General features: G+C 36.6%; 1 protein-coding gene across 2 annotated transcripts; it reads left to right on the top strand.

Annotated features, from left to right (window-relative positions):
• Positions 1-1,413: 1,413 nt before the first annotated feature.
• On the top strand, positions 1,414-22,028 carry LOC125815259 (uncharacterized). Of its 2 annotated transcripts, none has more exons than XM_049494691.1 (16): positions 1,414-1,875; positions 2,855-5,536; positions 7,719-8,133; positions 10,111-10,339; positions 11,950-12,114; positions 12,758-13,030; positions 13,150-13,395; positions 14,904-15,296; positions 15,390-16,778; positions 16,902-16,958; positions 18,341-18,745; positions 19,082-19,305; positions 20,477-20,610; positions 21,046-21,297; positions 21,399-21,577; positions 21,679-22,028. In XM_049494691.1, exons 1-16 carry the CDS (start codon positions 1,473-1,475, stop codon positions 21,778-21,780), a joined length of 7,548 nt encoding a protein of 2,515 aa, XP_049350648.1. In that variant the 5' UTR covers positions 1,414-1,472; the 3' UTR covers positions 21,781-22,028. The 2 variants fall into 2 exon arrangements, with proteins under 2 accessions (XP_049350648.1, XP_049350649.1); XM_049494692.1 differs by having other exon boundaries at positions 1,439-1,875; positions 2,875-5,536.
• Positions 22,029-24,754: the final 2,726 nt, after the last annotated feature.

Here is a 24,754-nt window from a genome sequence, read left to right as displayed (position 1 = left end):
TCTCGAAAGCTTCAGGCCTAGAAGCAAATGAGGATAAGAACCCTGTCTATTTTGGGGTGTGCCACAAGATATACAATAGAAAATACTAATTATGTTGGGCTTTGTACAAAACATACTACCTATAAGATACCTTGGGGTACCTCTTAGTTCCAATGGAACATCTATTGTTCAATTCCAAAGGTTGATTGAAAAGATTATGGCAAAGGTTCAGAGTTGGACATCAAGATTCCTATCCTATGCAGATAGGGTTCAAGTAATCAAAAGCGTGCTTTTTTCAATTCACTTTTTTGGACCTAAAATATTCGTTATGCCAAAGAAGATAATCAAGTGTATAGAATCCATCTGCAGAAAATTTATTTGGTCTGGAGGAGCTGATACTTCCAGGAAACCATTGACTGCTTGGGAAACATTGTGCTGGCCTAAAGTTGCTGGAGGGCTAAATTTCTTAGATATTGCCACATAGAACAAGACAACTGTATGTAAACTGTTGTGGAGTCTTAGTAAGAAAAAAGATAAGAATGAATTCAATGGGTGCATATATATTATGGTAAGAATGAGTCAATATGGGAGACACAACAGAAGCAAGCATTGTGGATGGTTCAGAAGATTCTCAAAGCTAAAAAGTACTATAAGGAGGTATGATGAGATGAATAAGAGATCTTGAAGTGACCAATTTTCTTTGTAAAGAAGATGTATATGAGGATGAGAGAGGAGTTTCCGAAAGTAGATTGGAGAAGATTAACATGCAACAATGCAGCACTACCAAGGTGGACCTTCATACTATATTTGACCCTAAATGAGAGACTACAAACTAGAGAAAGACTAGCTGCTTGGTGAATAGTGGATGACTCGAGATGTATATTGTGCAGCTCAAGGATGGATAGTAGTGAGCTTCTGTTCATTGTGTGCGGGTATTCTGCAACATTATGGAGGAAGATCTTGCAATGAATGTACATAGACAAACATATACTAGGATGGAAAAAGGAAATAACATGGACACTAAGGCATTTTAAAGGAAAACAAACATTAGCAAAAGTATTTCGAATGGCTCTAGCAGCAAGTATTTATGCAGTGTGGAAGGAGTGAAACAATAGAATATTTCAGAACAAATCGAAACCAGCTAGTATTCTTATACGAAATTTTGTCCAGAAAATTCACATTAGAGGAAGTAGGAAGGCAAAACTAATTAGTGCTTTGTGTAGTCTAGATTACTACCCATAGCTAGTTTGAATGTTTTGAATGATATGATCTGCAAGGCTGGGGCTGTCCACATTTTGTTTGTACTTGCATGGCTCTTTGGTAATAATATTACTTAACAAAAAAAAAAAAAAGACTCAATTGATCTAATCCAAAAAACCTTGGGCACCCAATATAACTTAATTTAAAGCTCGTCTACAAATCACTCCTTAAGGCGAAGCTAAATCTGGTAAGACTTCATACGGGAACACCTCCGTTCTCTCAAATTCTCTACAATGGAGAGTCACAAAATCAGTTGCTGTAATACAGCGGACGACGTCGTTTCGAAGTTACCACTTCAGCTGATTAAATCGGAGATAATTCCTCCGGCACCGAACCGATCAAAATCTCCTTCCGAATTCGAGCCAGCAATTGACTGGCAGCCGAACTTCGCTGGCTACTCATGGATCGCCTATGGTGCCTCGTCTCTCCTCGTCATACGTCAATTCCCTAACCCTCTATCACAAACTGAGACTGTAATCGGCACAGTTTTTCAGCAGGTTCTCGAACTGTCAATCGATGGCACTGGCACTGTTTCCGCCGTAGCTTGGTCCCCCGTGACGCCTTCTTCTGGAGACCTCGCTGCCGCACTCGATAACTGCATTGGATTGTTCTCTTACAACTCTGATGCTTCTCATAGTAAGTTTTAATTTTCTGATCTCACTCTCAAATGTGTACACTAGTCTCATTGATTACTTTGCTACACTTCATTTGTTAACTAAAGAATATAGAGGAATAACCATTGTGAAATAGGATCTCCGGATCAAGCAATATGAGTGATACATTTATACATGAGTGTGCATGTTACGAGAATGTCTTTGATATTTTTCACAACAAGAGCAATTGTGTTGGGTTCTGTGTCATCTTGAGGCAATTTAATTACCTTTATTATGGCCCTTGGGACTTGTATAGAACAATGGTGAGTAAAATTCATTAACTACCTCTCATTCACAAATTGCTTAGGATCTGCTTGCTGCAATCTTTGATTTCATTCTGCTTATTTGGGTCTATTTCATTCCAATACTAAATTAATTGTCTTTAAGTCTAATTAGGAGTTCCCGAGAATCAGAGATTAAAGCTGGATGAAAATCTATGCCTAATAAAATGGCTCGGAAGGATGGCATGTTTTTTCTTAAAGAACTTTTTTTTCCCCTTTTGGTAGGTTACATAGTGAGAGCGTGTTTCATCTAAATGAAGTTGGCAAATGAAAAGGATTACCTTAGTTGGATCCTATGCGCTAAACCAAAAAACAAATTGTTTAGGTGGTGATCCAGTTTTGAATGGGTATGAATATGGAGCTCTAATCACTTGTTTCATCATTAATTACTACTATTGGTCAATTGGATCTTATGTGTCTCTCTCCCCCTTCCTCCCTTCCCTCTTAGATGTATAAATTTATTTACTCATATTCAGGTTCTTTTATTGGAGCCAGACATCAACGCTAGTACTAAAAAACAAATTGTTTAGGTGGTGATCCAGTTTTGAATGGGTATGAATATGGAACTCTAATCACTTGCTTTATCATTAATTACTACTATTGGTCAATTGGATCTTATGTGTCTCTCTCCCCCTTCCTCCCTTCCCTCTTAGATGTATAAATTTATTTACTCATATCCAGGTTCTTTTTGTTGGAGCCAGACATCAACGCTAGTACAATCCACAAAAGTGGACTCAATCACTTGGACGGGGTCAGGAGATGGGATAATTTCAGGTGGCATTCAATTGATCTTATGGAGAAAGAAGGAGAGGTTATGGGAAATCGCTTGGAGATTTAAAGCAGAACTGCCTCAGACTCTAATTTCTGCTACTTGGTCAATTGAAGGACCTTTTGCTGCTGCACCTCCATATAGATTGCACTTTGAAGGTTCGGGTTCCCATATCCATGCAGGAAACAAATGTGTTTTGGTAGGTCAAATAGATGCAGATTCCAGACATTTAGAAGCTATGCTACCACACCCGTTACCTGTTTCTATGATTCAGTGGAGACCATCTACAGTTACACATTCAACTAGAGATGGCAGATATTCAAGCAGGTTGGTGTTATTAACATGCTGCCTAGATGGAGCTACAAGGCTCTGGACTGAGATTGATGATGGGAGGGTTAGAAAAGTTGGCAAGGATGGTAATGAACACAAAATGAATAAATTCTCTTTTCGTGTTATCGCTGTAGTTGAGGTAAACCAAGCATTAAATGGAAGGCTGGGCTTGGATGTATCTGTAAGATGGGCAACAGATGTTAATGGTATAATAACTGTTAATGGTGAGGCTGTGTCTTATGCTTCACCAGATGAACATCAACATGGCAATGCTAGTAGGTGTGAATGGCTAGTTGCTGTAGGTCCCCAAACAACACTGACTTTTTGGGCCATTCATTGTCTCGATGATTTTTCTCCCCTGAGAGCCCCAAGGGTGACATTGTGGAAAAGAAAAGAGTTGAACAGTCCTAAAGAGATGCCAAGGGGATCGCTCTTAAATAAAGTCTTTATCATGAGAAATCAGGTCTTTGGTCCACCAACAGTATGTTCTTTTATTAATCTATTACCGAGTAACTATCTAGCCTGGATGCAATTTTATTCCTCAAAATTCCCCAGTGGTGCAAAGGTATCTTCAGAACTGATTAGCACAGAAGATTCGACTCCAAATAAATGTCAGAGTGAATGTTTGTTATCATTATGTGCAACGGGAATTTCAACTACAGACAGTCACAGCAATAAAATTCTGCAGGTAGCAGTTCATCCTTGTTTATCAGAGTTGGAAATTGCTTCCTCTTTGGACACTGATGGAAAGCTCCTTTTTTGGTTGTTTTCTTCTGCTTCAAATACTATTTTGGGCCTCCCAACTTTGAGTCCATCTTGGAAACTTTTTGGGAAAGGTGCTACTGCACTCCCTCAACCCAAGTATACAAGCTTAAGCTGGGCTCCCACTCTGTTAAGTGAAGAACGAATTCTCGTCATTGGGCATGCAGATGGAATAGATTTCTTATTAGTCAAGGCTTTGAAAGCTGAAGAATTGGAAATGGTTTGTCACAAAATATGTACAATACCACTTACTGCTGGAAGTCAAGAAGAGGGGCCGGATAGCGTCTTCTCAATTCCTTTGCCTGCCACTTGTAACAAAACCTTCATTTCCAATAGCTTTTTGCTGCTAGCTGTGTGGAAGAAAGGCTTTCAGGCTTTATCATGGAAAATTTACCTTCATCACTATGATTTGTCTGGAAGTCGCTGTGGGTGCAGTTTTGACAGTACAAACACCTTCCAGGACAATATATGGAAGTTTGAGAGTAGTTATTCTGGTAAGGTGTACCTTGTTTCTGTTGAACCTTGTTCATCAGCTTTTCCAGACCCTCATCACCATAATAAAATTTCAAGTTCTGCTGTGATCTGTCCCACAAACTCTGGATTCAGTGAAGAGATTTTTGCTAATAATTTATATAGCAACTACTTTGCTTATCATATGGTTACTGGTTGTGTTGATGGTAGTTTGCAATTATGGAGAAGTGTTCCTGCTGTGAGCTCAAATTCTCAATGGGATCTTGTTGGTACGGTTGCTTTGCATCAAGACCCTATTTCGGCGGTATCTGCAAGTGCCTGTGGCCGTAAGATTGCAACTGTATCGAAAGAAGGTCCATTAAGTGCTTCTACTACTATTCATATATGGGAATGTGTGCGTGTTGAGGGTACTGGCAGCTTTATACTAGAAGACACTTTGTATTTTGACGGTGACGTTGTCGCTTCAAATTGGTTGACTATTGGGAATGGTCAGTTTTTACTTGGTGTTTGCTCAAGAGATAAGTTGCATGTGTATGCTCAAAAGAGATGTGGGGGTCAGTGCAATTTGGAACCGGAAAGATCATTAGAAGGCAACATTTGGTTGTGTCTTGCAACAAGTCATACCAATCCAACCATTCAGGACTTCTTTTGGGGACCCAAAACCATGATCGTGGTTGTTCATGACGAATACATTTCTGTATTTAGCAAGTTCTCATATTTTATGGACAAGAAACTTCTGCCCCAGCTTGGTGCAGAAGTTTGCGGGGAGAGTTCCATCTGTCAGTATGGTTCTAATAAAGTGCCAGTATTTTATGGTCATGAAAATTGTGACAATGCACAGCGTCGGTCTGATTTTCCGTTGAATATGGAAGTGATGAATGAGACTTCACTGTTTAGTACTATGACAAAATCTAAAGAAGGCTCTACTTCTGTTAAAAATGGGATTTGGAGCATTTTAGAGATAGCAGAACTTGTAGGAGGATCTCTTCCTCTTGTTCACCCGGAGGCATTTCTTGTTAACTTACTTTCAGGTACTTATGAATTGTTTGTTGCTCTTTCCGCTTCCCCCCCATCCCAAACTCAAATACCCAAGCGCCATCTTCTTCTTCATCGATACATCTTAAATATGATATGGGCGAACCATTTGTTGTGTTTACGAATTCGTTGTGCATCAGAGGAACTATTTTGTGGTTGGCTGCTTTAAGGAACTGACATGTGCATCTAGGAAGTAGATGCTGTTGTATCTGAGCTTCTAGACCAAACAATAAGCAGCTTCTTGACAACTAAAACTGAAGTACACTCTTTACTTTTTAGTTAGTAAAGCCAAACATTTCTTGTAGCATACAGATTAAATGAAGTTCTCCAATGTTAATTAATTAGTTTATCGATATGTATTTTAAGGTTGTGAATCCTTGTCTCTTCATTAGAAATCATTTTGTAATACTCATGCACATTTTGACCAAGGATCTTATTGTTTATCTTATCAGGCTTTCCTTTTCGTTTTTGAAATAGGTAACAAATTTCCTTGTCCTGCTTGCCTTACAAATGAGCACGTCTATCGGTCTATTCGTCCTTTTAAGTCTTTTTCTTTGATAATATCCTATGTGCTCTTTTTGAAAACCAAATGTCTTTGTTTTAGATGTTCTTAACTGAGGGTTGAAGTACTATTGAAAGTTTATGTAAGTAATGACAATTGTCTTTCATTTTAAATTGACTGTACTTCAAGAAATAATTTGCTTTGGAACAAAAATTTGGGAGGAAAAAAAAGGGGTAAAGATGCATTTTATAGTTGGTTTTGGTTTAAAACTAGTAAATGTATCGATGTATCATCCTTACAAGGAGAAGAAGTCACTTGATTGAGCTCACTAGGAATAAATAAACTAGGAGGAGAAATTTAATATAATGTTGTTAGGTTTTAGTACGTAATATTTGTGGCTCTCTTGATGTGGGAAGATCAGAATTTCTCAATTTATATCTCATTGTTATCTTTTCTTGTTCTTCTATGTATGATTTGTGACAGCATTCAGCAGCAACTCTACTTTAGTTTGGGCAACTGGTTTCCATCTTTCCCACTGCCAATGTCCAGTCTTGTGAAGGAAAAAAGCTCTTCAATAAGAAATAGATTGTGCATTTTAATTTTATTCGTGGTCTTCTTTTTCAATTCTTAGGCTTTCCTAGTGAAATCACGATGGCAATATTCAGTATTGTGAATTTAAATCAAAGCTGGCTGCCTGGCTCATTTAAACATTAAACTTTGTGAGGACTTTTGAGTTGTGGCTACTTGGTTAGTCAGCTTAAACTGAGTAGATTTTTCCATCCATAAACAATTATGCACTTGAGGAAGCAAGGAATGCCCACAACTAAATCAAGTGCATATTGCTGCCAAAATTGATAGATTTTTGTAGAGCTGTTTGACTTAGGAAAGTTCTCTTTACTTTCTAAATTTGTTCGTATTTGGAGTACTTTGGAGATCCCAACAACAGTAGCAGATTGGATGTTCTTCATGGAGAATCTCATTTTTGTGTTGGATTCTCTACTTTTTGTATCTGCTTTGTAAGCTGAGGATTGCTTCATTATATCAATGAAATTGCCTGTTCATTTCAAAGAAGTTCCTTCCATCTAAGAAGAAGAGGTGGCAGGTTTTCCATGTTATCAAAATGGCTAGTGCTAAAGGGCATTGCTGACGTTGTTTGTTGAAGAAGATTGCACTTAAGGCTCGTTTGGCTTCCCATATAAGAAATGTCGGTGAAAACTCTGGATTACTAATATATGCCATGAACCTAATGACACATAAAGTTCTTTAAAAGTAGAAAGCAATTGTGCTCATTTACTCCTGGAGATGTAGATTCTGAAGCACTTGCTCTCAGGAAACATTTGTATGATTACAAGTCGGGGAAACTTTTATCTCTTCTAACTACATCATTTACCTGTTCTGGATTTTGTTCTCTGTTTGTTATTACTCATGGAGTGCTATTTTCTTTTAAATCCTCACCTCTGTTGGTCACAATGACTATTTTATTGTATCGTTCTTTTTCAGTTTTATGTTTCCTACTTGCCTGAAAATACAGCCAGATTTGTCTGCCATGAGAAGATTGTTGCCAATTTGTATGTCATGTAAATGTTGCCATCATGAAATCCCAGTCATTCTATTGGACTTAATATACTTGCTAGTCTGAGTTTGACCTCACAGTTGTGTGTTCCAAATATGTTTAGGTAATTGGAAACGTTCATATGTGGCTCTGCAGTGTCTCAGTAAACATGTAACTTCTACAAAGTTATCGGTGAAAATATGCTGCCTTCGTGCCTTCAGTGGTTTAATATTTCCCATTTCATTGTCAAACTATCTGGAAGGAAATGTCTTGTTAAGTTCTGGTGAGAAGTCATTTCAATGGGGTGGACCTTCAGATTCCTCAAGCTGGGGATATGCTGCATCTGATAATGCGCTCTCTATCTCATCAACAAGATCTGAAATAACCGACTTTATTGAAGCCGTTGATAAACTTCAGAAATTTGCAACTATATCTGCCACTGAAATGATGCAAATTCGTGCTGCTATTCATCTTCTAGATGAAGTTAGCAATATGCAGTCCACTTCTGCTTATAATAGCCTTGATGGACCTGGTCGTAGGTAAGTCTATGCTAGAAGCCTAGAATACATAATCTTCCATTCCGTGTGAACGTATTGGTATGAAAAGTTTGTAAAGGCTCATACATTTTTTTTATGATCAATCTTCTCCTTGTATTCCATATTTTCTTCTGTATATTTATGCTATGATATCAACTAGAGAAGTATAGCTTTTGGCGAACATGCACAAATATTTCAAGTTTTTCCTTGAGATATATATGCTTAAAGTTTCAATGATGCTATGTCCTGCTTTCCTACTGTTGGGATGGAGTTTGCAAAAGCTGTAAATGGGTGATATATGTGGATAAAAATCCAATTGTTCTGCTACACGTCAATATTCCCTGATAGATAAGCCAAGACTTTTTGTGGGTATTACTCTGCTTCATGGTTGTTGTTGTTGTACTCTGCTTCATGGTTGTGGGGACAATTTTGGGTACAATTTCAGGGAACGATGATTAAACTCAGTTTTGTTTTTTGTGTCATGTCATGGCAGTAGTACAAGATGGGCTATTCTCATGTATGGGTTCAACTTAGTTGTACCCTGACAATCTCAGTGCTACATGGTAGATAATTCGTGATGATCTAATATACCAACTAGAGTAATGAACATCCTAATGTTCGTGTGCATATAGCTCAACTCATAGAGTTGACATTATTTTCATGAATGCGTTATCTTCTATTAATTCCAATATTTGGTAGGAGTACTTTTGGTTTGGTCAGAGACTTCTATGTCAATATAGGGGTAAATGTGAGATTCAGTGAACCTCTAGTTTTAGAGGACACCTAATGATTTAGTATTAGAATGGAATGGAAATGGGTACCTGAAGAAATGGAGAAAAGACGTTGAAGGATTAAAATATCTTGTCTCGGCCATTTTCTTCTCAAGGGACAGATAAAAAAGGAGATATCGGCAAGATAGAGCATTCATTCGTGTCTCTCCTTACTAAAGAACATAAATTTGAACATTTTGATGAGAACGAAATGAAAGATCTCCTATTGCCTTGCATCAGGTTGGATGAATTCAACAAATTAAAATTTGACAATATTTTTAGAGGGGAATGGATTCAACAGATTCATGTAACCGATTCAAAAAGTTTGCTAATGAGGCCTAGTTGATTGATTGAATACTGACTTTATCTCGATTAAGGTTAAAGTTAGATAGCATGTTTTTATTTTACTGTGAGGTTTTTCTTCTCAAATGCACTGGTTACTCTAAATATTGTTCACATTGTCCTGTCTCCCTTCTTTAACCAGTTTTCTTCAGATTATTTCTTTATGCAAGCATAAACACGCCCTCAGTCTCTCTCTCTCTCTTACACACACAAACAGTGTTCTCATTTGCCTTCTCCAATGTATCCATTCATTATTCACCCAATCATTCTTGCAGTGATGGTTCTTTCCTTCGTGGAATTATGTATAATTATAAAAACAGCTTTTTATGTAAGATTGGAGCACAATTGTTCCTCTTTTCAGCTTTAATACAAAGAGGAAAAAGTAGCAGATGATCTTAGGTATTCTTGTACCATGCTTCCTTTCAAACTTCCCATCAGCCAGTTGATGTCTAACTCTTTTTCTCTTTGGTGTTTTTACTAATGATTTTGATGTCAAAACCAAATGTTCAAACTTCAAAGTTCAAACACTAAGGCTTTATCAAAAAAACTAAATGGAATTCAGATTCTTCTCTTCTTAGTGTGTGCAGTGATATCTTTAAGTCTTTTATATCAATATTCAAATAATTTGATGTGATTGTAGGGTCTCTACTTTTCGCATACTCCGTGTATCTGGAGATTTCCCCAATATCAATAAAATAGTGACTCTTCTCTCATGGTCATTTTTTATTCATTATCAGACAAATAATTTTTTGCCCTATCTTGCACAGTAAATGATAGGACATGGAGTCATGCAAAAAATTTTATCTTCAGTTATAGTTGCTTCTAATTGTGTTATCATTTGTTGATGCTACTCATCTTTTCTTCATAGGTTTTGGGTTTCAGTGAGGATTCAGCAGCTATATTTTGTTCAAAGATTTGGCAGACTGCCATCAGAAGGTGAGCTGGTTGTGAACTCGGGACTGATTGGATGGGCTTTCCACTCTGATTGCCAAGAGAATTTGTTTGATTCTCTTTTATCTAAGCAACCATCTTGGCAAGAGATGCGTGATATGGGTGTTGGACTATGGTATACAAGTGTGGCACAACTGCGATTGAAGGTATTTGTTTTCATTAAGATAATGAATTCAGTTGTAGCATAACTAGTGAGGTTGTCCAGTGGTGTGCAGACTTCATTTCTTACCTAGAGGTTGGGAATTCGCATCACCCAGGGACCAAAGGGGGAAGGTGCAACTATTGACTCCTGGATGGGATGGGGATGGGGGCTAGGAATGTAGGATTAGCCATATAAAAAAAAATCAGCTGGATCTTCTTATAGTTGTTCTTTTTGGGAGGTGCAGTGCAGTTCTTATAGAAATAAACAATTCCACATCATCAACATGACTACGTGAAATAGACTCCCAATATTTAGTTTTTGGGACTAACATATTGATGCTGTCCAAGTACATTGCTCTACATTTCTTAATGTTCCTTCCTTTCTCAAACTAGTCAGCTCAATTTTCTTTCCTTCCTCTTTTGCTGGTCAAGAATGAGAGTTTCGAAAATTAGAATCTTCTTTCTAGTGTTTATCATTTGCTTTTCCATGTTCCTTCCTACTTCATTAAGCACACCATCCTTTACCTTCTTCATCAATTATTAATGTTAGAAAAATAGTGAAGGTCTGTCATCAATAGCTTTTTGATATTGTACCAAGAAGGTACCAAAATAAGTACAAAAATCTGGACTTGTTTAACACTAAAAATAACTTATCAAATGAAGAATAAAACTTGCTTAACATTACGGAATAAGGGAGTTCAACGAATCTAAGGTATCTGTTGTGATGAAGATCTGTCATGAATTTTTATATATCTCTGAATTCTGCATAAATTCAGCTTCTTTTTGGTTCATTATTATGAACTGTTTGGTGAAATGGTTGGTTTATTCCAACACAGTTAATGTGGTTACATCTTGAGTTTTTTTTAAATGAATATATTTTGAGCAATAGCTTCTCCTGAAATATGAATGATCTTCTAGTTTGCCATTTTTTGTTCCCTTTTTTGTGATTAGGGTTAACCCTAGTTGTTGTGTCTAATTAGTGAAGAGGTTGTAGAGTTCAGATTCTCTTACTCTTTTTTCTATTGAACCATAATGGAGAAGAGTCCTTTTCTTGTTAACTTTTATTATTTATCATGTACCAAGGAACTCTTATCCTTAAATATTTTGATCAATTTTGTCCCAGGGCTTTGATCTAGTGTAAAAGCGCAACACATGATGTGTGAGTTATCCGCATGTCACAGGTCCAAACTCTGCTGGTACATTAGTAGAAGGGTAGTACATTGCTGGATGTGTGGTGGGTGCACTCCTGCCTGTGGTGAACCAACTTTAATATATAAGTGGAAAAGGATAATGTGGCAGGCCAATTATCCACCAAGTTTCATTGCGAGAACCAAAGGATTTTTCTGTAATCAAAAAACAAAAAAGGGCTATCTTTATTTAGTTTCACAATTTTGTTCCTTAACCATAATTCATTGCGGCAGTTTGAGTTAACGTACTGTTAGGACCTATAGTAGAATGTTATCTCAAAAGCTCCACGTTAAACTACAGCTACTCCTATGCTCTTTCCTCTGAAAGGGATGAAAGAATTGGGAAGACCTAATGTCTTATATTGTTAGCTATCATTTTCCCCTCTGTAGTTTGGATAGCAACTTTGACATGGGTGGGTTTTCTGCAGATGGAAAAGCTGGCAAGACAACAGTATTTAAAGAATAAAGATCCCAAGGCATGTGCACTTCTTTATATTGCTTTAAATAGACTTCAAGTATTGGCGGGCCTTTTTAAGATTAGCAAAGATGAGAAAGATAAGCCATTGGTGGCATTTCTTTCACGCAATTTTCAGGTATTATTAAACATATGCTACTTTATTTGTATGCCTGGTACAAATATTTTCAAAGAATTATTCCTGAGTTTCTCCAATTCTTTTATGCATGAGTTTTAACCATTTATGTTGAATCTTTTCTTAAATTTTCTTTTTCACAAGTGCTAAAATTGGGTAAGTATTGTTACAGAGTTTTGATGAATTTATAGTTATCATTTGATCTTGTGTAATGACTTTTTGTGGCTTACATTAGAAGTATTTGTATTAAAATGGTAAAGCAAATGTACTAACCTTTTCTTTTTGGGTGCCAAGGGGGAGAGGTTCTAAATGAAGTGACTTTATCTCAACTTTATGATTCTTGTGCCTTCTCTTAAATTTACGTATCTTTTGCCTTCTCATGTATACGTCTTATAGTTCGTCTTTTACACAATTCAAATTGGTGGTTTCTTGAGTACTCTTAAAGGTCTTAACTCTTAACAGCTGAAGAGCAATACATATTTTTTGTTAGTTCATTTTCAGTCGCGTTTACCTAAATCTGTTTTGAAATGTTAAGTCCTGTGAAACACTCTAATTTTAATTTTGTTTGTAATGAAACTTTGTTTTCTTCTTGTGGGGCCAATACTCAACGTTTAGTTGCTTAGAAATTTACTGATTCCCTTGTTAGGAAGATAAAAATAAGGCTGCTGCTCTAAAGAATGCCTACGTCTTACTGGGGAAACATCAGTTGGAGCTCGCGATTGCTTTCTTTTTGCTTGGAGGAGATACAACGTCTGCTGTTACTGTTTGTGCAAAGAATCTTGGGGATGAGCAGCTTGCTCTTGTTATTTGTCGTCTTGTTGACGGTTATGGTGGAACATTAGAGCGATGTCTTATTTCGAAAATCCTCCTCCCGTCTGCTCTTGCAAAAGTTGACTACTGGCTTGCAAGTGTTCTAGAGGTATTCAGCAAGAAATCTAGTGTAGTTTTCGATAAAGTGATGCTTTGAATTCTAAGGGATTGTGCTTGTAGATCTTGTTCCCTTGTTTATATATTTATTTTAAGTTCTGTTATTTGCAGTGGATGTTGGGGGAGTATTCACAGGCTTATCTTAGAATGCTTGCTTACCCAACGGGGTCTTTGAATAGTAAATGTATATTCTCATCGCGTCAACCTGCCTTCTTAGATCCAAATATTGGAGACTTTTGTCTAATGTTAGCAGCCAAGACTACCATGAAGAATGCTATTGGGGAGCAAAATGCTGCTTCCTTGAGTAGATGGGCAATCTTGATGAGGGTCACTGCCTTAAGCAGATGCGGACTGCCTGTAAGTTCATCTATTTTTTTTGTTTTTCCTAAAGTTTGGGGATTCACAAGCTTCCTTATTTTTTAGATTCTCTTCAAGGATTCTGAGATCGTAGATTTTTATATCCCTCTTTGAGATCTAGAATGCAGAGCTGATCTAACTTTGGTTCAATCCAAAATTCTTGTTCAGGTCATGATTAGGTGAAACATCTTCTTGATAAATCATTCTGCTATTTGATTTTTAAAAACATTTTCAAGAAACTGACTTAAATAATTGGAGGTCGTAATTCATTTTCTGCCATACTCTTTTCACTACTACTCTATATAACGTGTTTTACCAATATGTAAGCATGCTTTCGCTCTTTGCTACACATAAATATCTCCAAACACCGACCAATGCCCTAACCTCATACTCTGATTGTCACATTGGAACGTGGTTCCACTCGCGTTAATGTGGGTGGTGTGGAGGGAGAGAAATAGGAGAGAATTTGAGGGGGTAAACTCAAGATTTTCTCAGTTGAGGAGTAGCCTCCAATCACTTATTTTCTTTTGGTGCACCCATAGATTCCCAGATGTATAGAAGATTGGGTGGAGTTTGTAGACAATCATTTCTTTGTATAGATTCTCTACCCTTTGGTATACCCCTTGTAATTCGGCCAGATTTTTTCCCCATGTTTATGAGTGAAAATGTGTTTACTTGATCAAAAAAAGCTGTCACATTTCACCATCTTCGAGTTCCCTTGAACTACTTGGAAGTGATTTTGTTGTAAAGCATTCTCTTATAATAGATCCATCACAATATTTCTCTTAAATAACAAAATTGGTAAAGGTCCCTTTCCAATGTAACTTGAGTTTTGGCGAATTTGTTGACCTAGAGTAGTTCTCTTTTTCAAGTCCATACATAGCTTATAGTATTCATGTATATAATATATGAATTATTAACATATTAGATATTTTAGAACTTAAAACAAAACACATTAGATATGTATAAAATGATTCTCTATTCACAGCCCAAATCTAGATCATCTTTTGCATGTCAAGTACTGTTTGGAAAAAACTTGGTTTTGAAATCAGGGCTGATCTAATTTATCTATCACAGATTTTAAAAAAAACTTTACTTTAATATTTGTAAAGCAAAAATTTGGTAATGTGCTAAATCCTACTGAAAGCAGATTAAGTTCCGAAATACCACGCCAGGGTGATGGTAGGTGGCCTACCACCAAATGGCAACACTATTTGCTGATTAGTGTTTGAATTGTAACTGCTGCCATCTTTCAACTGATGTGACTGTTTGGCATCAAAATCCAAACACGTTGACTTCTATGTTACCTTTTCTCCTCCAAGTCCAGTTTATCTAGGGCTTTCTCCTCCCCTATTCCTTAAAAGAGACAGTATACCTTAATGTTATTGCATGTCAGGTTACCCTCTCAACCAGCCTGTCCATGTGGATATGGGTGTACTCTTATATGTTCATTTCAATTAGACATTTTTGTAGGAGGACTGATGGTATTTATTCCTTTTCTCTGTAAGCTTGAAGCTTTGGAATGCCTTTCATCTTCTGTGAGCGTCACTGGTGATTCAAATCGACGAAGTGTGCCTGATAATGTGGACTCTGGATGCCTGCATGAAATGCTGAGTGCAATGCTAAATGAAACTTCATCAAACTGGCTATCACTGGATGTGGCTTTTCAGATAGATTCACATATGAGATCAGACTTGTCTATGCAATACATGTCTAAGATGTTAAAAAGACATCCAAGTTGGGTAGACAATGATATTACATGTCTTCAGGAACAAATGTGTACTGTATCTGAGAATCAAGAATACAAGCTTTTAATTGAAGCTTTTCAAGATGAATTGATGACTACAATTGCGTCCTTTCAACTGAAGTTCTCCTTAATTCCTCTACATCTTATTTACTCGGTATCTACTTATTCATGGAACAAATGTTATGTTTGCAGTTTTTGTTTCGCGAGGACTGATTGTCAGATTTTTTTCCTTTTTGCCCCTGTACAGATCTTCTTGTCGTTTTGCAACCGTGGTTTGGCGTATATAGGATGCCACTTGTTGTGTGACTACATAAATAAATATCTGTCAAGTGAGCAAGGCAGTGGACTTGATGGTTGCTCATTGTATCCTTGCCTCCCAGAGCTATTTCTCAAAGTATCTGGAGAACTATTTTATATTTTTGCAAGATACATCATTATGTGTAGCATGGACTGTATCTACTTGAAGTCATTCACCTTTAGGAGTGCTAGAGCTGATGAAAACATCTATTGTGCCATTCCGGAGCTGTACAAAAGGAGATTATGTTGGTCATTCTGGTGTATTAGAGCCATGATGCAGTTCTCGTCTGTTTCTTGTACAGAAAATTTTGTAGGGACACATTTTTCTGTCCTTGATTTGTCAGAGTATCTTTTACTGTTTGCATCTGCCTGGGTACAAAGGAATTTTAGTGATCTTATCCTGATTGTGAAACCTCTCTTGATGACAAAATTTTTTGACGAGACAGACATAAAGGACATACAGAAACTTCTTCGTGAGTCTCTCGGAATGATGGCTTCTGATTTACCTAATCATGCTGCTGGATCTTCTGTTCAGAACAAGAATCTAATGCCACAAGCGCAATTTGGGGATGTCATATTGTCAGTTCCAGAGGAGAGATGGCATGTCATGGTTGCTTCCCTTTGGGGATGTGTATTTAGTCTTTTAAAACCCAAGTTAAATCAGTTATGTCCGGAACTTGAAGAAAGCGGTTTGTTTCTACCTCCAGGCAGACATTCCAGTATATCTACTTCATCAATTCTCCTAAATGGCAACAATGTCTCAACCCATAATGAGATGGTTCCAGGACTTCTGGCCAAGATACTAAAGGTCACATGCGCTCACATCTCTTCTAATTGTGTGAATCAGTTTGCATCTGTCCTGCAGGAGAGCATAGATACAGGTGCAACTGCACTTTTCTGTTCTGAAGACCATCAGTCCCAACATAAAGCGCCAGATACTAAACTTAGTCATAGCAACAATGATCTGGATAAGGTGACTGGTGATGATGAATTATCAGCATTTGAGGCGTTATGGGATCTTTGTTCTGAGCTTAAGAAAGTTAATCAGGATTTTGTGCTTCAAGACCAGAAATGTTTACAGCATACCTTGCATAAGTCCTTTAAAGGATGGAGTGAAATGTACCCCAGCATTGTCAGAGAGTGTGAAGTTGATGAAACTTATGACAGAGAAGAAAGGCTTGGTAGTCCTAGTAGCGCAGCTGGATCTCCTCTTGCTTGTTTGTCGCCAAATAATCATCCTTTTCAAAGTTTTGGGGGAAAGGATACTCACCATACAAAGAAGGTTTTGCCATTCCGTAGTCCGATAGAGATATATAAAAGAAATGGAGAACTTTTGGAGGTAATTCTTCTCCTAAACCTGTGTATTGTTTGCAAATTTCTAATTCTTAGAGATTACAGGTAAATTTAATGGCAGATTTTCTTTCATGAAGCTAACAATTGCAATACCCCTATATTTGAGCAGGCTTTGTGCATCAACTCCATTGATCAACATGAAGCTGCTCTTGCTAGCAATCGGAAGGTTAGATAGTGCTTGTGGGTCTTCTTTAGCTGTCTGTTTCCTTATGCATCTGAATTTGATGTTTTACTAGTGTTTAGGGTGCATTTGATACCTCATTTTGGTTGTGAAAAATCAATGTGTTAAGGGTGTGTTTGGTATGCACCAATTTTTCCATGTTTGGTTGGTAAAAATTTTTGGAAAACATTTTCTCTAGGTTACTAGTTTCTTAAAAATGAGGAAATGACTTCCCTAATTGAAGTAGGAAAACAAGTACCATAAGTGATATTTCACTCATTCCCATCCCCCCATAGCCTCCCCCCCCCTCCCCGCCCCACCTTACCCCACACCCATCTCTGATAGTATTTCCCTAGATTTTATATAAATGCTTTTGGAATAGTATTTTCTGCTTACCAAACACTTGAAAATAAGAAAACCACTCATTTTCTTATTTTCAAGGAAAAATATTTCCTTCCTACCAAAAACAACCTAAAATTCAGCTCTCAGTGTCATTCTTCAAAAACACTGACTTGAAATACACAAGTAAAGCGGAATAACAAAATATTCTCTGTTGTCCTTCTATGAAAAGCGATTGGTTAGGCGTTAGGGTGGAGGATAGCCTTCTATGAAAAGCAATTGGTTAGGCGATTGGATTCCTAAAGTGCCGAGGAAGATGTGTTTCTTCACTTGGTTAGCTGCTAGGAGGGTGATACTGGCGACGAAAAATCTCATGAAACGAAAGGTTGTATGCATAAGTTGGTGTTTTCTTTGTAAGGAGGGAGGTGAGGACTTGATCATATTTTGTTCTATTGTAAGTTGGCATCGAGGTTATGTTGTGGGATATCTTTAGATTATTTGGCGTTTCTTGGGTAATGCAAAGATTTTTGGAGTTAATGTTCTGTTGGAAGAGTGAACCTAGGAGAAGAAGGCATAAGTTTTGGAATCTTACTCCTTTCGCCTTGATGTGGGTCATTTGGAGAGAGAGAAATAAGAGAGCTTTCCCCTCGTTTTCTCTGACTACCTTTTGTTTCTTCTTTACTTCCTTATGTCCTTTTTATACTTCTCTGAAATGCGATACTTGAAGCGAGGGTCTTTCGGAAACACTCTCTACCTCCACGGGGTAGGGGTAAGTTATGTTGCTCGGACTCTTCAAAAGTGCTGATGGGTGCGTGTCGTATCCTCCAAAATTACACTATTTTTGAAGGATCCGACATAGGTATGACAACATTTTTGGAGAGTTCGAAAACATAGGGGGTAAGGTCTGTGTACACTCGGCGCATACCATAAAGTAAATTTGTTTGTATTTTATTTGTTTCGCATCTTATATTTCCCATTAGTTGTCTATATTTGTAAAATCAATGTCATCTTTTCCTGATTTGAACTCAATTTACTTTTATTCGATTCAGGGTTTATTATTCTTCAAATGGGAAGATGGACTTCCTTGTGGAAATAAAGCTGACAATGTCTGGGCAGAGGCTGACTGGCCACATAATGGTTGGGCGGGATCCGAGTCTACACCAATTCCCACTTGCGTCTCTCCTGGAGTGGGTCTGGGGAGTAAGAAGGGTACACACCTCGGGTTAGGTGGAGCAACTGTTGGGACAGGTTTTTTGGCAAGACCTACATTTGGGCTTCCAGGTTATGCCAATACGGGTGGATCCAGTCTTGGCTGGGGGGTTCAAGAAGATTTTGATGATTTTCTTGACCATCCTGCCACAGTAGAAAATGTTCGGACAAGGGCATTCTCAACTCACCCTTCAAGGCCTTTTTTCTTGGTTGGATCAAGCAATACACACATATATTTATGGGAGGTAAAAAATTACAATCAATAGACTAGTTAGATCTTTTTTGCAGTTGCAACAGCAAGGGCTAATTTGCACTTTGAATAAATTTGGCTCCTAAAAGGAATGGGATAAAATACCTGTGAATTAGTTAGTATTAGCTAAGAAACACACTCCGTACCAGATCTTCACACAGTGGCACGTTATGTGTCGCCAATTTGTGTTTCCATTGTTTCTTTTATTGTTCGTAGTCCATGTCCTTTTTATAGTTATTGGCCTGAAATTGAGAACTTGTTTAGTCATTACATACTTGTCATTGTTCGTTTCTGAAGACTTGGTACTGAGAATAATTTATGGTGTCTGTAGTTTGGCAAAGATAGAGCTACTGCTACATATGGAGTGCTTCCCGCTGCAAATGTCCCTCCCCCATATGCTCTTGCCTCGGTATCTGCCGTGAAGTTTGATCATTGTGGTCACAGATTTGTCTCTGCTGCATCAGATGGTACTGTGTGCACGTGGCAGCTTGAAGTAGGAGGGAGGAGTAATGTTTGGCCAACAGAATCATCTCTTTGCTTTAATAATTATACATCGTAAGTACCCAAATTGTGTAACTTTATATTAGGTGGGAACTGAGTATTAGGACCTCTTCAAAATTATACCCAAGCTGAAATGTTAGATCAATGGATATGTTTTCTTTCACTTTACTGCCTCGTCACTCCCTACTAACATTCAGTGGATATAACACTCTCTTTTCTTTAATTGCCATCCAACATAAGCACCCAAAATTGTGTGAATTTCCTGGTTAAGTATTATAATACAGTGAAATTGAATATTAGTATCTCCTCAAAATTGTCTCCAAGCTGAAATGTTACATTATTTGAGGAAAAGGTCTCTTATTTCTTTGGGTGCCTCTCCTCTACCTAACTACCACCACGGAACCCTGAGAATATGCTATGCTGTCTTTGGAGGGGGGTGAGGGGCTGCAAGTGTTTGACATTATTTCCCTTTTTTCCCTTACTTGGTTTGGTCATGTCTTGTGTCAACTTACAAAAGCACTCATTTGGTTCATATGTGTGAAACTACAATGAGTGAAGGTCTTATTATGGGACGAGATAGACCTAAATCACAGGAAAGGAAGTTGTTTTGATAGATCTACAATTTCTTGGAATCAACAGATTTAGCTAAAGATATGATGCAATGGGAGAAAAAAAGTCCTTATAGGTGATCTACTAGTTGGGAATCTTGTTAGTGCATTGATTTTGAACATATTGCTTTTCTAGGAATATTGACTTTTTCATACATTTAAATGCTAGTAAAAATACAGAGAACTTTCAATAGTATTATTATTATTATTATTGCTATTGATACTAACATTTTTATATATATATATATAAAACTTATTTTTAACTTCTATATTTATTTGGTAATGATGATGACATGAGTTGAGCACTTGAACTTAAGCGAAGAGACATGGTCAGTGAGGATTCATATAGGATACCCCAACTTGTTTGGGACTTGGGCATAGTATTTGTTGAACTTGCTCTTTCATTGAGTCATTAGTAACCCCCACACGGACACCGGTGATAAACAGTTCCATCTAGCAACTTTGTGTCTGATTTGAAAGATAAAACAGTCACACATATCTTCTTCCTTGTTTCTGTTCTCCTACTTTCATCCTTGATATGTGGTGGCTAAGTATGTGCTATAATCTCAATCTTGTGCTTTCTTAAAGCTTGCTATACCCTAATGTAATGGCTGCAGGGATGTCACATATGTTACTTCGAGTGGTTCAATCATAGCTGCCGCAGGGTATAGCTCCAGTGGCGTTAATGTTGTCATATGGGACACACTTGCTCCACCAGCAACTTCTCGGGCCTCAATAATGTGTCACGAAGGTTGGTTCCCTTGACATTTTTCCTTTCTGTCGATAAATAGGATAGTTTCTAATATTATTTCCAGCAAAAAGGCCAAATGCAGAGATAAGATATCAATTATTCTTAACATATCAGTGTCATGGTGACAGCAAAAAGAAAAGGCTCTTGTTTAGAAAACGGGTGACTTTATGAGAAGAAAACATGTGTGTTTACTTGTATAAGGATTATTGGTGGAGTTTGGAGGAGGGAGATGGGTATTTTCATCTATAAAGAGCTAATAAGCTGACTCGTAGTGAACTTCATCTTCTTGGCATGGACACATGTATAAGCCACTTAAAATCTACTTGTAGTGAGTTTGTCTTCAGAACATAAGCAAACCCTGGATAATGGGTTTACTCCGTTAGCCGTAATAAGCTTTTAACTAGCTAAGATTATTGTTCCTCTGCACGTTTCCAGGAGGTGCACGCTCTCTTGCAGTGTTTGATAATGATTTAGGAAGTGGTTCTATCTCTCCACTCATTGTAACGGGTGGGAAAGGTGGTGATGTTGGACTTCATGACTTCCGATATATAGCTACTGGAAAGACAAAAAGACAGAAGCATACAGAAATTGGTGACCATGGTGTGAATTCCATGGTTGACACGCAGAAGAAAACCAGTGATCAGAATCGTCATGGGATGCTCTGGTATATACCAAAGGCTCATGCAGGTACTGAAACAATTTTACATGATTGTGGCTGAAAATGCTGTAGAAGGTTGATTGGCAGTATATAATGAGATCTTTCTCTAATTCTGCATTGTATTGTGAAGGGAGTGTTACCAAAATATCTACCATACCACATACCAGCTTTTTCTTGACGGGAAGTAAAGATGGAGATGTAAAACTTTGGGATGCCAAGAGTGCAAAACTAGTATTTCATTGGCCAAAATTGCATGAAAGGCACACCTTCTTGCAGCCAAGCTCCCGTGGCTTTGGTGGTGTGGTTCAGGTAACCTCATTGATCAGATGTGTAAATAGTTGGAAGAAAAATTACTGATTTCTTGAGCCTTCACGATAAACTAAAGAGATTCTTTTTTCCTCTACTTTCAGGCAGGTGTTACAGATATTCAAATTGTTTCTCATGGTTTTCTTACTTGTGGTGGAGATGGTACTGTAAAACTTGTGAAGCTCAATGATCATTTAGGGCTGTGAACAAGTCATGGATTAGTGGCACAAAGAACTGTTTGTTGCATGAAGGTGTTGTCTGCAGTGGTCTCGTTTGTAATTTTCTTTGGGATCCACTTCTATAAGCTCTAATAGAGTTGGTGCCTTGGCTTGACAATGGAAGGATAGCCTAGTGATAAAGACCATCTCTACCTCTAACCATAAGGTGGTGCTTTGGGTCTCCAAGGGAATAAAGTGGAAAAGGGCCATTGCTGGACTCCTGGATAGAGAGGGGGTTCTTTCGGGTGGAAGGTTACATTTTGGAAAAGAAAAAAAAGTTGGTACTTGACTTGTATTGAAAATTTGTTATTGGTGCATTACCAGCTTATTGTGGTCTAAAATCTGACCATGCACTGCTGCTGAAGCTGTTTCTGTGTGAGAATATGTATGGTATTAGCTGAATGGTTTGAGCAATTACTTGCACGGACATATTAAAAGACTACTTCCCAGGGGCCTATAGCACGAACGAACAAAACCGATTTACTACTGAAGGCGAGTTAAACAAGATAACATAGCAGGGAAGAGTATGGCTCAGTCTTTCAGTTGTCAAACTGATGGGAGAGATATATCTGTCGCTTTTGTATTATATATATATATCAATCAGGGTTTAGTGTGAATTGCCAAAATAGCAACAGGGATTCATGCAGTTCATTTCCACAGTTAATTCTTATACCCTCTCTAGCTGTAAACATTGTCAAATTGCTAATATGTGAATTTGCTGACTAACTAAAAATACAATTAATTCGTTCTGTTTTGCTGTTTATTTCTTTTACCCGGAATAACTTTTGTGCTAAAAGAACATGACAAAATGGTCAGTCAGTTTCCAATTGACTAGCGGCAAATGAGACAAATTGCGTAGAGTCTCGCACTAGCTTTTGTCTTTTTTTTGTTATTCAAACCAAAATTAAAAAGCTCGCAGACCATACTATAAATTATATTGCCGTATGATTTTATAACACTATTTCCCTTTTGTAGCAGCAATATATGGCATAATCCTTGTAAAATATCTTATTCAAGTCAGCAAATAGGAAAGTGGAACTTGTCAACCGGAAATTAAACACTTAACCAGAAAAGTCTAATTGTGTAATCATGAGGCTTAATCAATCACCAATAAGATAATGGCTGATTAATCCCAAGTTAGAAGAAGGTGGGGGGCACTACCTAACTTGGAAAGGACACGAAGATAGAGAACAATTTATTACTTCATCCATCCATTTTTATTCAAAGTCAATTTGATTAATTTTTAAAGTTAAATTAGATTACATTAATTTAATATTTTAAATAAAAATAATAATATTCAAAAATTATACGAAAAGTACTATAAATTTCAATTTTTTGCATATTAATATAATGAAAATATACAACATAAAATGTTAATAATTTTTTTTTTATAGTTTACTCTTAAAAAAAAAAGGTTATGACAATTAAAGTGGACGGAGGTAGTAGTGAATAAAGTCCACGTAACATCTATGTAACTTTCTCTTTGCTGATTCCTATTTTTGAAGTACAACCAGTATAGTACAAGTTTCCCTAAGTTATGATGGACCCATGCGTTTATCTACATCCTCTAATTGTCTCAATTGATACTAATTCAAGTTTTTGCACCAAATTTATATGCTCTTGCGGCTCATTTAATAAAAAATTGTGAGAGTATTTTTATTTATGATTTAACTTTATTTGACATAAATTTAGAAAAAAAATCTTTTATTTTTTCATGAGTTAAAAATTAAGCTTTCTGGTATATAAGTATCTAATTCGTTCGACATAACTTTAAAAGACTTTTGTGCGTAGTATAAATTCTGTATGAATTAATTAAATTACGACTCTTACAATATAATTTTTGTGAGTTTTAAAAACTAAACATATGCCAACATAAGTTTCTTAGGAATTAAGTTGCATAACTTGTTATTTCTTTTAAGATATAGCTTATGTTATATTATAATACAAAAATATAAATTTATACCGAGCGAAAAGTTATCTCTTATTTCAATGTCAAAGGTAATTTCAACAACTTAAAATATCAAATTTTTTAAATTTGGTTTGAAGTTGGAGATGATCTTATTTGTTACTTAATGTTGAAGGATAAAAATTTACGATCATAAATTTGAGGAATAAAAATGAAAAACTTTCACAAAATTAAGGCATTTGTCTGAATGACCCAAATTAATTAAGAAGAAACTGTCATTTTTTTTTTTTTAATGATGAAGCGTATATTATTTCGAATCTCAATTTTTTTTAAAAGTATATGCGATAGATTAAAACATAGGATAAAAATTATGTTAACTTTATCAAGATAGTCGTATATAGTGTAAAAAAATGGAAGTAGATGATTCGTATTATTTTATCTTAAATAATTCATAACTGAGACTTAGTTTGAACGAAGAACTAAAATACGTATATGATGTGAATTGTTGAAGTATTTAAAGGACAAAAAGATTCTTGATTTCGTTTGAATTTGTTAATTATTAATTCTTCCTAGGAAAAGCCAGGAGATGGAGTAGTTGAAGTTTGGTCTCTCCAAATTAATAATGTAATCAAGGAGTTAATTGAAGCCTAATCCTGAAAGTGATACAAGGAAATTAGAAGCTCTTTCTCCTTTTTATTCAATCTTATATTATTTTTGTGTGGAGAAAAGTAAATTATATTACTTATTAAACCTTTCGTCTGGACGCTAGGGACTGTGATGGAATAAATCATTTCTAGTAGTTGTTTGATTATAAAATTTAAAGGTCAAACTTGAGGTTCTTATTTGAAAGTGTTTGTTTATGAAATATGAAATAAAAGTTTAACAGTATGTGATAATTTGAAATTTTAAGTTCACTAAAAAGTAGGATTTTAAATTTTGGGTTATAATATTTTTTAAATTTTAACTTTACAAAAAATAAATAAATTATCCTCAACATGAACATATTATTGATACCATGTGAGAGGATTATATTAAGTAAGTACTAGTTACAATTAT

Source organism: Solanum verrucosum, unplaced genomic scaffold (genome assembly GCF_900185275.1).
Source record: "Solanum verrucosum unplaced genomic scaffold, falcon-dt-bn FXZP01000261.1, whole genome shotgun sequence".
NCBI lineage: Eukaryota > Viridiplantae > Streptophyta > Magnoliopsida > Solanales > Solanaceae > Solanum > Solanum verrucosum.
The sequence above is the reverse complement of the archived record's forward strand: the minus strand, read 5'-3'. Positions and strand labels throughout refer to the sequence as shown.